General features: G+C 42.2%; 1 protein-coding gene across 1 annotated transcript in view; it reads left to right on the plus strand.

The window, feature by feature from the left end:
- The window catches only part of TM2D1 (TM2 domain containing 1), a 31,451-nt gene that overhangs the window by 4,949 nt on the left and 11,142 nt on the right, over positions 1 to 15,360 (plus strand). Inside the window, exons 3-5 of the mRNA XM_073593835.1 lie at positions 161 to 269; positions 2,521 to 2,612; positions 7,088 to 7,161. Of these exons, the coding sequence (XP_073449936.1) occupies positions 161 to 269; positions 2,521 to 2,612; positions 7,088 to 7,161 (275 nt within the window). The remainder of the gene's footprint in view (positions 1 to 160; positions 270 to 2,520; positions 2,613 to 7,087; positions 7,162 to 15,360) is intronic.

Raw genomic sequence — 15,360 nt, forward strand, 5'->3', positions numbered from 1 at the left:
TCAATGCAATGTACGTAGTTCCCCCAGAGGGGAATTTTTTTTTTTTTTTCTTCCAACAAAAGTGGAGTTACTCTTTAAGTCTGGGGTTTGGGAGTAAATGTTGGTCATGCCTATAAAAATCCTTTAATGGTATTCATCACTATATTCTTATCTTCTGCAGCTCCATGTTATCCGGCACCGAATATTTCCTGTAAAGATCATGAGGGGAATGTCACAACCTTCTCTGGTAAAGAAGTTGGCTTCTTCCGGCCGTTTCCCTGCCGCAATGTGTGAGTACAGTTGTGTACATATGACTGAGGGTCGGTTCACACCAAAACACGGCCCGGGAAAGATCGCTTTGCTTGCACGTTCTACCGCAACACTTTCAGACTCGCTTTCAATCTGTATGCGGGTGCCAGTGTATTGTTAATGGCACCTCAAATGGTGATCACAAACGCAGTGCATTTGCGGGCACCAAATAGAATGGTACTTGCAGTACCATGCGTTTTTAAAAGTAGTGCAAGCACTACATTTTGCATGGTCCAGTGTCTCTTTGCAGCCCATTTCAAATGAATGGGCTGTCAAAACACATTGCACGGGAACGCCTGCATTCCTGTGCGATCCTGGTGTGAACCGGCCGTAAGGTGAATTGTGTTTTACATTATAAACCAATTAGATTCCAGCTGTGTTTATTTCAAGAGCAGGTTAGAAAATGAACGGGAGAAGCTTAGGGGTTGACACAGTTTGTTTTATACATTTATAATTATGACATTTGCTCAAGCCATGTATCAGTGGGGAAGTTTTCGGGGTTATAAAGGCAGATACATTTAGCCCCATGTTCACACTGATGCAATTTCTGATGTGTTCCAGAATGCATAGAATCACACGACAAATGAAATATCCTACGTTTCTGTGGAGCCCATTCACATACAGTATATGCAGTGCAGCTGCAATGCGATTTTGAAAACGGGCCCACCCCCCCAAATTCGATGCCAGACCCCCTCATCAACATGGGTACAAAGTGCTTTGCCAGGCACAGTATATGACATGGTAGGAGGAGGGTGCTCACTCGTCCCCTCCCTTTCCTGGCCCGCCGGGCTTCATACTCAGATAAAGGTCTGGTATGGATTTTGGGGGGGGGGGATTGCCATATTTTTTGGTGTGGAGTTCCCCTTAAAACCCATACTGGACCTGAAGGGTTTTTGTTTTGTTTTTTTGGCGTGGGGCCTTCCTTATAACCCATATCAGACAGGAAGGGCCTGGTATAGATCGGCGGGGGACCCCCACGCTGTTGTGTGGTTTTTTTCTTACAGTGCCGGCTCTTTTGTTTACATTCTGCTGTCAGCAGTCTTTGTTAGGAAAATCTCAACTGAACCGCATCAACTCCCAGTTCAACTGCTCCTTGAAATCGCAACGAAAACTGGATGTGAGCCTTCATTAGTGTGTTCTAAATTGGTTACAAACTAATGGTTAAACAGGGAAGGTAAAATAAAAGCAGATTAACCTCTAGCCGGCCAGCCGCCGTCGATATACGGCAGCAGGTTGGCACGGCTGCACAAACTGCCATAGGTGTACGTCGGCCGCTTTAAGAGGTATAGGGAGCAAACGCGTGATGCACGTGGCTGGCTGATCCGCAATGTCCGCCGGCCACCCCATGATGACTCCTTAGAAAGAAAGAATGGGGATCTGTGTATGTAAACAAAGAGATCCCCGTTCTGTCAGGGAAGTAGAGAGAGATCTGCTGTTCCTAGTGTTTAGGAACAGCGATCTCTCTCTACTTCCCTGTCTGCCCCCCCCCAGTTAGAAACCTCTCCCTAGGGAACACTTAACCCCTTGATCGCCTCTAGCGTTAACCCCTTCCCTGGCAGTGACATTTATACAGTAATCAGTGGCTATTTTTAGCTCTGATCGCTGTATAAATGTGAAGTGGTCCCAAAAAAGTGTCCAATCTGTCCGCAGCAATGTCACAGTCCCGCTAAAAATCACTGATCACCGCCATTACTACTTAAAAAAAAAAAAAAATGCCATAAATATATCCCCCTATTTTGTAGACGCTGTAATTTTTGCGCAAACCAATCAATATACGCTTTTTGCGTTTTTTTTTTTTTACCTAAAATATGTAGAATACATATTGGCCTAAACTGATGAAAAAATGTTGTTGTTTTTTTAAAATTTTTTGGGGATATTTTTTTTATAGTAAAAAATATTGTGTTTTTTTTTTTTTTCAAATTTGTTGCTTTTTTTTTTGTTTATAGCGCTAAAAATAAAAACCACAGAGGTGATCAAATACCACCAAAAGAAAGCTCTATTTGTGGGGAAAAGAAGGACATAAATTTTGTTTGGGTACAGCGTCGAACGACCGCGCAATTGTCAGTTAAAGCGACGCAGTGCCGTATCGCAAAACATGGCCTGGTCATTAAGGGGTTAAAACCTTCCGGGGCTGAAGTGGTTAAACTTCAACTTGAAATGTAAGGAACTAAAGGTGCGTGTAATGATTTTTGTGCTCTGTATATATTCATGGCTCTTCCTTTTTAATTGCAGAAACGGTTATTCCTACAAAGTAGCAGTGGCCTTGTCCTTGTTTCTTGGATGGCTCGGAGCGGACAGATTCTACCTGGGTTACCCCGCTTTAGGTAAGCCACTGCACTTGATTCCATACTTTTAATGGCATAGCCATAGACGATATACGAAGAACAACCAGATACAGATGTTTAAGGCACCACACGAGAGATTATAATTTGTTTAATACATTCCTAGTCATATATTTTATTGCAGTTCTTATAAAAAATGATTTTCATCCCATAAAATACATAAAACATAAAGTCTTTACATTAATTTTGCCTAAGACTTTTTAACATTCAATTCTGCCTCATCCCCTAATCGCCGCCTACCAAACAACTTCACTCAATCACAATGGACAGAGATCCATTAATCAAGAAACTTTTAGTTTGAGGGTTTACAGTGCCGTAGAGTGGCGCCAACCTAACGTGTTTCACTAGTAAACCCTGCTTCATCAGGAGTGCAGTATAGAAGACTCGCAACTGATATACTGTATTTATCGGCGTATAACACACACAGGCATATAACACGCACCCCAATTTTAGGAGGGAAGTTTAAGGAAAAAAAATTACATTTTAGATAAAGAACTTTGAAGCAGAATTAGGCACACAGCTCAAAAATGCACCCTGATCAGTGCCCATCTGCAGCCTATAAATTGACCAACAATGCACCCTGCTCAGTGCCCATCTGCAGCCTCACCTTTCCCATCATTGCAGCCTCGCCAGTGTTGGATTATCTCTGCTGTCTCCTAGGAAAGAGGAGGAGCGAGCGCCGCTAAATTACATAGAGCCACGATCTCCCGTGTACCCGGCTCTCCGTCACTCACAGCCACGCCTCCGTGGCTGTGAGTAACGGAGCGCCGGTTACACAGGAGATCGCGGCTCTATGTAATTCAGCGGCGCTTGCTCTTCTTTCCTCAGAGACAGCAGGGATCGGTGTATAACACGCACCTACGATTTCCCCTGATTTAAAGGGGAAAAGGGTGCGTGTTATACGCCGATTAAATACGGTATGTATGGAATGCGTAGTCGCCAGCCAGTCACCACTGTGTGCAGCCCATGTGGCATCCACTCCCAGGACAGCCAATGGAGAAAACGGGGGGCACTAACACCACCTAATAGAGTGGGCTCATTTGTGCCGTGTCTGCAAGCAAACCCTCCTCATTAGAGCATGTTGGATACATCTGTTACTTTGAACGTTCCTCTTAATGTTCTATCTATGGGCCAGTACTAGTGCCCTCTGTTTGCTCCTTTTGGCTTGTCTCCCTTGTGCTGATTTTTCTGTTTTTACTTTTGGCTGCAAATAGGCTTCAACCATTTCAGCTCCGGAAGGTTAACCACCCCTTTCATGACCAGGCCATTTTTTGCAATACGGCACTGCCTTACTTACTGATAATTGCGTGGTCGTGCGATGCTGTACCTAAATAAAATGTATGTCCCCCCCCCACAAATAGAGCTTGCTTTTGGTGGTACTTGATCGCCTCCGCCATTATTTTATTTTTTGCGCTAATAAACAAAAAAAAGACCGATTTTGAAAAAAGAAACACAATCTTTTTTTACTTTTTGGTGAATGTGTGCCTAAGGAATGCTTTCTAATTGATTGTGTGTGTATGTGGGGGTGCATTTACTGTATGAAAACAAAGGTCCGTGTTCCTGCTTAACAGAAACACAGGGTCACAACCTTCCCTTCTCAAAGAACAGAGATCTGTTATTTACATAGGCAGATCGCCATTCTGCTAATCTCCGGAACAATCGGTGGGTCCTGGCAGACATCGGGTCCACCGTACCCGCTGATTGGCTCCCGCTGTGTCCAATCACTGGCACGCCCCAGACCCGGAAGTGTCAGATCACGTACTAGATACCTGATCTGGCACAGAGCGGCCTCCCTGCTGAAGTATATCTGTGTGGGGCGGGCGGTCGCTAAGCGGTTAAATATACCATTTATATGGCTATAGCTATTTTGATAATTAAAAAAACAAAAAAAACAAACCGCATTTTTCTCCTGCCAGAACCCTCACTGCCTGTCAAATACTTTCTGAAGAGCGATTTAAACATTTATCACTCGCTGTGCTTTTGTCCACAATATATACCAGCAGTGAATCTCATGCATGGGAACTCAGGAATACTCGAGAGGGCTGACAGAAACTGCTGACTTAATCAAAGAATTGAGGGTCAGAGAGTGAGGACAGGATACATGCTGGTAGAGATCAGTGCATCCCCATGATTAGGATCCTTGCTGTAAAGGTCAGTTATAGGTGGGGGCAGTGGTCATTTGTTTGTAATGTTGGAATACTGGAGAAGGGGATGACCTGGACACCATTGCTGCCATTGTGCTATGAGATGGGTGTCCAGTGCACCCCCTGTGCCTTTTAAGGAGGGGTGGGCCCCCTCCAGGCTCACCTGCCCTCTGCCTATCCATTATAATGCATCTTCTTCTACTTTGGAGGCTCTCATAAATTTATAGCGTTAGGACTGCAGATAATTCTGGGGTGCCATGACTTGGCTCTGCAGCTTATGCATGTATTTGCAAATGTGTGCAAAGGAAACCCCTGTCTTTAAAGCATACTGTTAAGCCTCGTACACACGGTACGATTGTTGGCCAACCGAGCTTTTGATTTTTGTCAAAAGGCCGTGTGCCGGGATCTTGTCTTGCATACTAACGGTACACAATTGTCGTGCCACAAACACGAATGTAGTGACCTACTACGAGGAATTTCAGCTCTTGAGCGCCACCCTTTGGGCCCCTTCTGCTAATTTCGTGTTTGGTGAGCATTGATTCCGAGCACGCGTGTTTTGTACTTTCGACTTTTGTGTGATTGATTTCTGTACTGATCATACGTCAAGCCGTGGTCCGCCGAAAATTTCCTAGCCTGTCATCCAACATTTGTTGGCCGAAAATTGGACAACAATTGTCAAAAGGAGCGTACTAACAGTAAGATTTTAGAATAACAGTCTGTCAACAGACAATCCCCTACCAACAATCGTACGGTGTGTACGAGGCTTAAGACAGGATAATTTGGTTGGTTGCAGGCTGGTCGGTAAGTTGAGCTGGGAATTTCCTTTTTGGTTTTGTTTGACATGCGTCGGCCTTCCGTGTGCTCCTAGCTGTGAAAGGCAGTTATAGGTGGGGACAGTGGCCATTTGTTTGTACTGGGGGGGGGGGGGGGGGGGGCGAGCAAAATGTGTTGAAGCCGAGACAAGCGCCGTTCCCCGCCGACACTCCTAGCAGTTGACGATTGATTGGGATACTCTAGGAGCCTGAGCAGCACCCGCATTTGTACAGAGATCAATGCAATTAACCTAAACAATTTTCCCACTACAAACTGCCACGGTCCGAGGGCTACACATCATATACCAAAGGGCTGCATTCGGTCCCCAGGGCACAGGTTGGGCACCAGGGCTGTATCTATCTATTAATATATATATATATATATATATATATATATATATATATATATATATATATATATATATATATATATATATATCTATCTATCTATCTATCTCTATCGATCTCTCTCTATGTATGTGTGTGTGTGTGTATGTATGTATATATATATATATATTTTGCGATTTGCAAGTGGTTTACCGGGATTATGATTGAAGCTATCAGCCATAACCCCAGTATTTTTAATTTTTTTCAGCAGAAAAAAGGCGATCTGCACATCCCCTCCCGCCACTCACCGGTGTTTCTCGGGCTTACCATTTCTGCCGGCTCACCTGAGAAACGATCCGGCTGGTCACAGAGGCAATCAAAGAGTAGATCACTCGGTTTGCCTCTATGGCCTTGGAGGACCGGAGCAACGTCATGACGTTGCTTCTGGTCCTGGGTGGAAGTAAACAAGGTTTTTGGTTTTTTTTTTACTTTTGGGATAAATGTTTTACATAATATAAATGATTAACAGGTGAAAATAAGCCATCACATATAAGAATTGATAAGCTGCAATATAATACAATATAATATACACTTTTGGTGTTGGGTTTAATACCGCTTTAAACATTCCTTATAATAGGAATAAAAGTGATAAAAAAATAAATAAATAAAAGAACAGTGTAACCCGTAAAGGCATTTAAAATGTTGCCTATGGAGATTTTTTTTGTTGCCATTCCGCAAGTGTGCGCAATTTTAAAGCGTGTTAAGTATCTATTTTACTCAGCGTAACATCATCTTTCATATTATACAAAAAAATTGGGGTATATATTGTTTTATTTTTTTTTTTATTGCCATTTTATTCCTTAGGGTCTAAAAAAAATAAATAAATAAACAAACATAAAAACTTGTAAACAAAGTGCCAGAAAAAGCCTGGTCTTCAAGTGGTTATTTATGTCAAATTCAGTTGATCTGGTAAGGATCGGTGTTTTGTAATGCACAGCAGAATGATATAATTGTTGTTCCACACATCAGTGTAAGAAAATCTTTTATTTTGGTGCCTCCAGTCGTCTAGTGTGGCAGCTACCATATAGGTGGCTCCATAGTACACTGGTTGGGCTGCTTTTTGGATACATGAATAGGAGAGGATGTCACAGTTTCTGTTTTGCTTTTCATCCAGGAATGCTGAAGTTTTGCACAGTCGGTTTCTGCGGAATTGGCAGCCTAATTGACTTTATCCTCATCGCCATGCAGGTGAGTTGGTTACAAAGCATGAAGTACTTTTTTTTTTTTTTTTTTTCCTCTAACACGATATATTAGAGCTGTACGATTCTGGCCAAAATGAGAATCACGATTTTTTTTTGCTTCGAATAAAAAGATCACGATTCTCGCGACGTAAAATCTTTCACATTATACAAAAAAAAATAATGGGCTAACTTTACTGTTTTTTTTTTTGTTTTTTTTAATTCATTAAAGTGTCATTTTTTTCCCCCAAAATTCGCATTTGAACGACTGCTGCGCAAATACAGTGCGACATAAAATATAGCAACAACCACCATATTTATTCTCTAGGGTCTACTAAAAAAATATATATATAATGTTTGGGGGTTCTAAGTAATTTTCTAGCAAAAAAAAAAAAAAATGATTTTAACTTGAAAGCAACAAACGTCAGAAAAAGTTTAAGTGGTTAAACTTCCCTCATTTACACACCAAAGTGTATTCCTTTGATGTAAAGGAGAAATTGTTACAATGTTTATACTTAAGTTCCGTTGATAAAGAATGTTGTGATTCTTGGCAGACTGCCCTGTTGTTTTTTTTTTTTCCTTTCTTTTGAACGCTGTGGGCTTTAGCAGAGCAGAGAGAATTCTCTGCATAGAAAGAATCGGGAAATACTTTGTTCAAGATCGCAACGGGAAAAAAAAAATCGTGATAATGATTCTTAACGTTTAATCGTGCAGCTCTACGATATATCACAGAAGGGATTTTGCCTTGTATTGAGCATAAACCGCGATACTTTGCAAGCATCTTTGCAAAGTAACAGAACTATTCTGCAGCTGTCTGTTTAAGCTGAACTCCAGACACAAGAACGTTCTTTTAAATACATTCCCCAATAACCACAAAGTATATAAATCCACTTAGTGTGCACCCGATGTCTATGCAAACACAGATATTGCCTTGTAAAAGTATAAGTCACATCATCACCGTGCTGTACATAGTCTGTGCAGAGGGCAGAGCTGTGGGAGGGGCCCGGAAGGCTGCCCTAAAAGAAAAAGAACTACAGGAGGGGGGCGGAGACAAGACCAGTCCCCCTGCACAAGGAGAGAGAGCAGAGCTATGGGAGGGGTTCCAGCAGACTCCTCCCTGTACAGGTTGCCTACAGAAAATGACAGGAGGGGGCGGAGACAAGACCAGTCCTCCTGCACAAGGAGAGAGAGAAACAGTGAGCGGTCTTTATTACAGGAAGTCTCACACTGGATTACTGCACAGATCTAGAAGAAATGCACAAAGCTCACCAAGATTCCAGACTTTACTTATCCCGGAGTTCGGCCTTAAAGAGAACTGCAGTCTGCTCGCACAATTTGTAATAAAAACATCTTTGCCATTCTGAAGCTTCCCTCCAACCACTTTGCATATTATTTTATATATACTGTGATTTTGTACTTGCCAAATATGCTGCAGAAATCTCCCTCAACTGAGTCTGGCTGCAGCCATTTTAACTGTGGGCAGCTGAAGCTGCTGCCTGTTCACTTCCTGGCTTTACACAGACACACAGAGGCACACCTCCAGCTCTGCAGCTCTCATTGGCCCTCTTTTGACTCATCCACCCCTCCCTGGCAAACTCTCAGGAGAGTGAGAGAGCGAGCTGTGCATGATGTCATAATCCTAGGCTTTTTACCAGACAAGAAACAGGAAGTGGGCTGTATAAGGGATTTACTGGCAGATAAAAAAAAATGTTTTACTATCCAAAGTTAAAACAACAACAAGGGCAGAAGATTTAATAGATGGAAAGATGAAAAAAATGACTTTAGGTCCGCCTTCATTTCAATGGCACCCGTTCAAAAGGTGCCTGCACTACTTTGATGCGACTTTGATCCAGAAAGTGTGAAGTCAGATTAAAGTTGGGCTGGAAATCATGCGACTTTGGAGTCACGCTAGTGTGAATGGAGCCTAAAGTCCCCTCTGGGTGATCTCTGTGCATTGCAAGGATTATAACAAACTTTGTTGCAGATTGCGGAAGTGGAGTTACCCTTTTCAAAAACTTTGTTGCAGATTCCTACCTGTTTCTGCTCTGAAGAAAGAGCTGTTTATTCCACTTTGTGTCTTTGGATACTGATTCTGAATGAGAACCACTCATTCATTTCAATCCAGCTAATGCACTTTCATGGTTCTGATGAGAAAAAAGTTGCAGTATCGGCATCCCTTTTAGAAGTGATTAACCCATAGGAAATATCACACAATAAAATGTAATTTTTGTTGCAGGAGATGCCTAAAGCCTAACTTGTATCTGAGTGCAGAGTTCTTCACCCAAGCAGGAAATGACATTCCTGGGGGGTGCGTTGTGTACACAAACTGTATACAGAATGCCTCCAGGTTGCCATATTGCATTACATTTTACGGAAAATGACAGTGATGCAGTTTCAAAAAAGAAAGGTAATGTTTAAACATAACATTTAATTGTTTATAATTTTTTTTTTTTTTTTTTTTTTTTTTTTTAACCACTTCAGCCCCGGAAGAATTCCTGACCAGAGCACTTTTTGCAATTCGGCACTGCAACGCTTTAACTGACAATTGCGCGGTCATGCTACGTTGCACCCAAACAAAATTGATGTCCTTTTTTTCCCACAAATAGAGCTTTCTTTTGGTGGTATTTGATCGCCTCTGCGGTTTTTATTTTTTGCGCTATAAACAAAAAAAGAGCGAAAATTTTGAAGGAAAAAAAAAAGCAATTTTTTTTACTTTTTGCTATAATATATATATAAAAATTATTTCTCAGTTTAGGCCGATTATGTATTCTTATTTTTGGTAAAAAAAATCGCAATAAGCGTATATTAATTGGTTTGCGCAAAAGTTATAGCGTCTACAAAATAGGGGGTAGATTTTTGGCATTTTTATTAATTTTTTTTTTTTTTATTAGTAATGGTGGCGATCTGCGATTTTTATTGTGACTTCGGCATTATGGCGAACACATTGGACACTTGACACTATTTTGGGACCATTGTCATTTATACAGCGATCAGTGCTATAAAAATGCACTGATTACTGTAAAAATAACACTGGCAGGGAAGGGGGTTAAACACTAGGGGGCGATCAAGGGGTTAAGTGTATCCTAGGGAGTGATTCTAACTGTGGGGGGGGGGGGGGGGGGGGATGGGCTACCACTGACATGACAGAGATCACTGCTCCTGATGACAGGGAGCAGTAGATCTCTGTCATGTCACAAGGCAAGGCAGGAAATGCCTTGTTTACATCTCCCCGTTCTGCCGCTCCGTGACAAGATTGCGGGACAGCGGCGGACATTGAGTCCACGGGACACCGGCGGGTACGGAGTACGTGGCCCACAGTGCCGCATCCTAAAGGAGACGTACTGGTACGCCCATTTGCGCAGCCGTGCCATTGTATATCGCCGTGTGCTGGACATCAAGGGGTTAATCAACAAACATGCTCTGCGCAGTGATTCTACACAGAGTAGCCTGGATCCTCCTCTTCTGGGCTCCCACGCCAGCGCTCCTGACTCCTTCCTGCTGCAGAGTATCCCCTCCTCACACACACACACACATCACTGGATTTGATTCACAATGGCTCCTGCTGCTCTCACGGAGACATTGCTGCTCTCAGGCACAGTGCTGGATATAGATCGGGCTCCGGTAAGTATTTGGGGGGGGAGGGGGGTGTAACTGCACCTAAAAAGTTTATCCTAATGCAGAGAATGCATTAACCACTTAATTGTTATGCGGTCGAGCATCCTCTGAAGGCAAAGCGACATACCTGTACGTTGCTGCCTACTTCCCGGTTTAGGTCGGGAGCCTGTCAGCAAGTCCCAGCCAATGATACACGGCTGGGACCTGCTGATCAGCTGTGTACAATCACAGCCCAGAGCTCTGTGTTGACATTCAGCACAGGGCTCCGTACAGAGGGAACCATCTCTGTTTCTTATCCCTGCAGGGATTATAAACGTAGGGATCGGCTAGTAAAAGCAGCACACATTACTCATAGTTGGGTACATATTTAACCCCTTGATTGCCCCTAGATGTTAACCCCTTCCCAGCCAGTGTCATTAGAACACTGACAGTGTATAGCAGGGATATGCAATTAGCGGACCTCCAGCTGTTGCAGAACTACAAGTCCCATGAGGCATAGAAAGACTCAGACAGCCACAAGCATGACACCCGGAGGCAGAGGCATGATGGGACTTGTAGTTTTGCAACAGCTGGAGGTCCGCTAATTGCATATCCCTGGTGTATAGTATTCACACTGATTACTGTATTAGTGTCACTGGTGATGTCAGTGGCTGTAAGTCGTCTCCCCCCCCCCCCCCCCCCCCCCCCCAGCGTCAGTTAGTGTCAGATTGTCTGCCTCACTATTGCAGTCCCATTATAAGTCCCTGCTCACCGCCATTAGTAGTATAACATTTTTTTTTTTTTTAGATCCTGGTGTATACTACATAAAAATAGTTTGTAGGACGCTATATCTTTCGCGCAAACCAATCAAATATACACTTACTGGGATTTCTTTTTTCATCAAAAACGTGTAGCAGAATATCATTTGGCCAAGATTTCTGAAGTAATTAGATTTTTTTGAAATTATTTTATTTAGAGGTGCACCGAATGGAAATTTTGGTACCGAAAATGCAGGATGCATTTGGCCGAAAACTGATTTAAAAAAAAAATATATATATATATATATATATAATTTTTTTTTTTTTTCAGCTTTTTAATTAATATCATCAATTTTAAATGAATATGAATTTATTGTCCGCTATTTTTGGCAGCTTTTAAAGCAGGAAAAGCTCAATAAAAATGTATCCCTTTTAAATTCTATGTTTGTCTTCACACTGGTCCGTTGCACTTCTATTGTGTTTAAAAATCTTGCTTGCTACATTTTTGGTCAGTTTAAAAAAAAAAAAAAAATCAAAAACGCGCCTCCCCGTTGAAATGAATCGAAAACGCAGCAAGAACGCACCCATGTTACAGTTTTGATGTCGTTTTTTGAGTCACATGGCCTATGATAAACATAAACGCATCAAATCGCGGCAAAATCCCGTGCATTTTTTCGTCACCTTTTTCACTTATCAAAATGCTGATAACACCATTTTCGGCTGACATGTTTCGACTGCTGAAATTTTGATGAATCTCTAATTTTATTGGCTATGTTTTATAGCAGTAAAAAATGTTGTTGGTTTTTTTTTTTTTTTTTTTTTTTTTTTTTTTTGCTTGTCACAAAAATAAAAAACCCAGTGTTGATTGAATACCACCAAAAGAAAGCTCTGTTTGTGTGAAAAAATTTATATAAACTTTAGTTTGGGTACAGCGTCGCATGACCGTGCAATTACCAGTTAAAGTAAGGCAAAAAATGGGCCTGGTCACGAAGGGGGGTAAAACCTTACGGAGCTGCAATGGTTATGGTAAAAAGAAACCTTTATAGCCTTTACGACTACAATCAAGCAGAAGTAATGTCTGTTTACAGAGCCAGAAAGGCGACCTGCCTATGTAAACAAGGCAGATTACCATTCTGTCAGTAGGTAAGGCATGGATCCTGTGTCTCTCCAAAGCAGGGACATGGATCGGTGCCTTCCCAAAATTCAAGCACCTCCCCCACAGTGAGAAAGCACAGGCTGGGCACACAGTTAAAGTGTGTCTAATCACAGCGGGACACCCAGGAAGTGCCGGATCACGTACGAGGTGCTTGATCCTGCGCAGGAGAGCCGCCTTGCCACTATAGATAGAGATATATATATATATATATATATATATATATAATATATATATCTCTATTAATATATATATGCCCAAATATTTGCTGTTTCTGGATATGGGAAACTTTGTCCCATGATGAATTACTTGGGCCTAGGGATCCCCAAACTACGGCCCTCCAGCCGTTGCAGGACTACATGTCCCATGAGGCATCATAAGACATGACTAGGCATGATGGGAATTGTAGTTCCTGAGCAACTGGAGGGCCGTAGTTTGGAGACCCCTTGCTAGTCCAACTGCTAGGCCTAAACACGGTCACATGACTGAGGGGGTGATGTCATCGCTTACCGTATGTTCTGACACCCCGCGTGTTACATTGGCTGCGACAGAGAAAGCAACGTCCGGGGGAGCGTTTTCAAAGATGAATAGAACTGGGGGGGGGGGGGGGGGGGGGCTTTAAAGAGACCCGGTCACTTGACCCTGAATGGTCAAGGTGGCAGGGTCTCTTTGAAGGATAAGTTCACCTTTTGGAACATGTGATATGTTCCACCCGTGTTTAGGGTGAAACATGTAACGTGTTCCAGCAGCTGCAGCCATTCCCCACCTCTCCTCCTCCCCAGTGACCGCGGGTGGGCATCTTCTCCAGGCGCCCTCTGTTGCTCTTTGAAACTGACGTGGATGTGCTCATTCATTTATAGTCCTCTGGGAATGGGAAACTACAAGTCCCAACAGCCTTTGCGGCTGTCGGCCTGTAGTTCTCTATAAACTACCACGGCGCTGTTGAGCGCTCTGGCAGTCCTTTTTTTTTTTTTTTTCTTCCTGTGAGTGAGGCCCATATGAGGTACGAGCAAACAGATATACTGACAGGTCTGCAGCAGTTCTGCATGGTACCAGTGATCTGCAATGCTTTACAGGCTCCCAAAACAAAAAATAGTAAATTTTGTTTATTAATAAACGATTCTCCTAAGTAAAATTCCCACCCTATACTTAGTTCACCACCACTGCGCCTCGGAGAGTCAACCTAGATATTGACTACCACCGGTTGGTATAACCTAACTATAGCTGCCACTTGATGTATATAAGATAAACATAAATATTTAAATCTGTGACGTGTTACTAGTGCAATGCACCCCACGTGGAGAATTAAACCGTGGCGCTCCCTCCAAAACTACTCACACCTCTTACAGTGAATTCCCTAATCTAGTGAGCACCTCTTTACAGGTGTTTCCTAAAAAAATAATAAAATAATATAGTATTAGTGAACAAAATGAAAATAAAACACCAAAAACAAAGTACATAAAGTGACTATGTGCCAATACTGCTCATAAAGTTGTATACATCAATCCCTGTGCAGTGACAACACAAAAACAATGTATAACATCAAAACTAATGACAATCTTTATGTATCACACAATTCCTATGTGACTATAACAAAAACACTGTGAAAAGCACACACACATGTACAAAGTGTCCGTGATCGTGATCAACAAAAAGACATCAAATGTGCCACAGCAAGTCCTTTTTAATTCCAGGAGTGTAATTATCTTCTATCAAGTCCTTCCACCACACCTGCGTGTTCAGTGACCCCTCTCCCAGTGGAAAGCCACTCACCAGCTCCTCATGCCTCCACTCTTGTATGAGGCTTTAAAGCATAGATGTCTAGGTCTACTGGAAAGGGTTAAACATATTCCATCCGGAGATTCGTTCCATATGCAAATTAAAGAAGACTCCCAATAGTGTGATAACGTAACAATTTAATAGTACACACTACAAATCACACTCCAAAAGTTCCACTCACATTGTGTAAAAAATTAACACACAGCGTTACTATCCATACTGAAGGAGAGGAGTCGCTATTACACGGAAGCACGGAGGAGTATCCAGGGAGGTGGTGAGATTGAAAGCTTTGCGCCGACACACCTCGGGTCCGCCGTGACCATTTGTTGCATCTGGTTCCACCATTTACAGTTTGATGTGATCTGCACTTTACTTTGATTTTATCGTTTTAAATGTAAGTGTGATGTTAGAAGATTGCAGTGGCTTTATTAAAAGAGTGAAACTGGTTTACACTATTGGAGCACTCATTTATTTCTTTCATGTGGACCTCTTGCCTAAACAATCACCGTGGGAACTTCAATTGATCCTATTACCCGTGTGTGGTAAATAAGTGATTTTTGCCGTGCATGAGAGTGCTGGCAATATTAGTCGGTGAGTGTTATTCTTGAGGGAGTGGAAGCACCGTGCACCAAGGGAGAAGTGGAAGATTCACATTATCACTTTGTTGCATCAAGATTGATCACTTTTCCAGGACAATTTTTTTTTTTTTTTTTTTCACGTGTGATGTCATGTCTTTTTTCTGGACTGATTTTTTGAAAGTGATGTCATTACATTTGATCTATGTTAATGCATGCTTGGCATGAATATATTGCACCTTTATCACTGGAGATGCATTGATTGGGAGTATCACATATTGAGAGGGTCACACCATCGCTGTGTTGATACGACACTTGAAACACATTGAGTACGTTTTAATGAAAAAATT

Source organism: Aquarana catesbeiana, linkage group LG07 (assembly GCF_042186555.1).
Source record: "Aquarana catesbeiana isolate 2022-GZ linkage group LG07, ASM4218655v1, whole genome shotgun sequence".
Lineage (NCBI taxonomy): Eukaryota > Metazoa > Chordata > Amphibia > Anura > Ranidae > Aquarana > Aquarana catesbeiana.